The sequence below is a fragment of the Austrofundulus limnaeus genome, unplaced genomic scaffold (genome assembly GCF_001266775.1).
Source record: "Austrofundulus limnaeus strain Quisiro unplaced genomic scaffold, Austrofundulus_limnaeus-1.0 Scaffold99, whole genome shotgun sequence".
NCBI classification, from domain to species: Eukaryota; Metazoa; Chordata; class Actinopteri; order Cyprinodontiformes; family Rivulidae; genus Austrofundulus; species Austrofundulus limnaeus.
In genome coordinates, this window is record NW_013952501.1 from 999986 (window position 1) to 1001241 (window position 1256).

Genomic DNA, 1256 nt, shown 5'->3' on the forward strand with positions numbered 1-1256 from the left:
TGTTCTTTGGTTAAAAAACTGGTATGTTGCTTTGAATTTACTCAACTCAGTTAAGTGGAACCAGGTMACATAACATGGTTAAGTAAATCCAACATTTCATTTTTAGAGTGAGAGAATTTATCAGAATGTTTTTTCCAACCCTTATGTTCATTTATTTTATTTTATTTTTATTTTATTTTACAGTATTTCACAAACACCAATAAGCCTTTTTGATTTCTTTGTAATTTTATTTGCAGACTAATACTCTCAACAACCCTTATGGTGTCATTTTATCTTGTTTTGTGATGCCGCTCGTTGCCATTGGCCTAGTAGTGGATGCAGGCAAAGAGGCGGGACTGAGCGCCCGGTTGGGTGTAGGTGCGGTAAGTGCGGCGTCGGATGCGTGCGTGTTGATAGCGGGACGGACGCCGCTCAAGAGGAGACACCGAGACGCACACAAAATGCTGCGCCCACGAGCCGTGACAACCCACTGGATGTGAAAAGAAAGGGGAAAAAAACCCCAACCCATCAGGATTGAAGCACTGACGCTATTGTTGTTGTTTCTGCGCGCTGCCGCAGAAATCCTCATCATTCCAGCAGAGAAAGAGAGAGAGGGAGAGAGAGGGAGAGAGAGGGAGAGAGAGGGAGAGAGAGGGAGAGATCCCACTGATGCGCTTCGGCTGCGCATAAATCCGTCCCTTTGCGCTGCAGGTTCAGGACAAAACCAAAGCGGTGTTCACAACCGCGTGAGCGAGTGAGGGCGACCCAGCCTGTGAGCGCAACTTCTCCGCCTCCCTGCGCCTGTCTGTGCACCCCGCACACCCGCCCCCCCCCGGTGACACCTGCCTCAGGATGGCCTTAACGATCTGCACGCGATTTACCGACGAATATCAGCTGTTCGAGGAGCTGGGGAAGTAAGGAAACGCTTGTCTGCTTTTTACCTCTCTCTCATAATCGTCGGTGGAAAAGATAATTACGTAATATGCGGCTTTGGGTTTAAAGGACGCGGATTTTGATGCCGTGCATGTGTCAACGTGTTGGGTTTTTTTTGTGCGTGTGCGCGCATCCAGCAGCCTGTGTGATGCAGGGTGGAGGTTTAAACACTCTGTTTTCCTGCAGGCCTGTGCAGTGGCTTTAATCCCACACACTGCTGCCCACAGTTTGTGCTTATATGAAAGGAGATACGTAGCGTGTCGTCATTTACCTCCATCCTGCCTGCGCCGCCGCTGATGCTGCATTTGGATACCTGCGGTGCCACAGCGGGGCAGGTGGTGGTG

The 1256-nt window shown here is 49.7% G+C and overlaps 1 protein-coding gene across 1 annotated transcript in view; it reads left to right on the forward strand.

Annotated features, from left to right (window-relative positions):
- Positions 1-761: 761 nt before the first annotated feature.
- LOC106520943 (calcium/calmodulin-dependent protein kinase type II delta 2 chain) overlaps positions 762-1256 on the forward strand; it is a gene marked incomplete at both ends in the record, with an annotated part of 19326 nt that continues 18831 nt past the window's right edge. Inside the window, 1 exon segment of the mRNA XM_014013281.1 lies at positions 762-893. Within this exon segment, the coding sequence (XP_013868735.1) occupies positions 762-893 (132 nt within the window).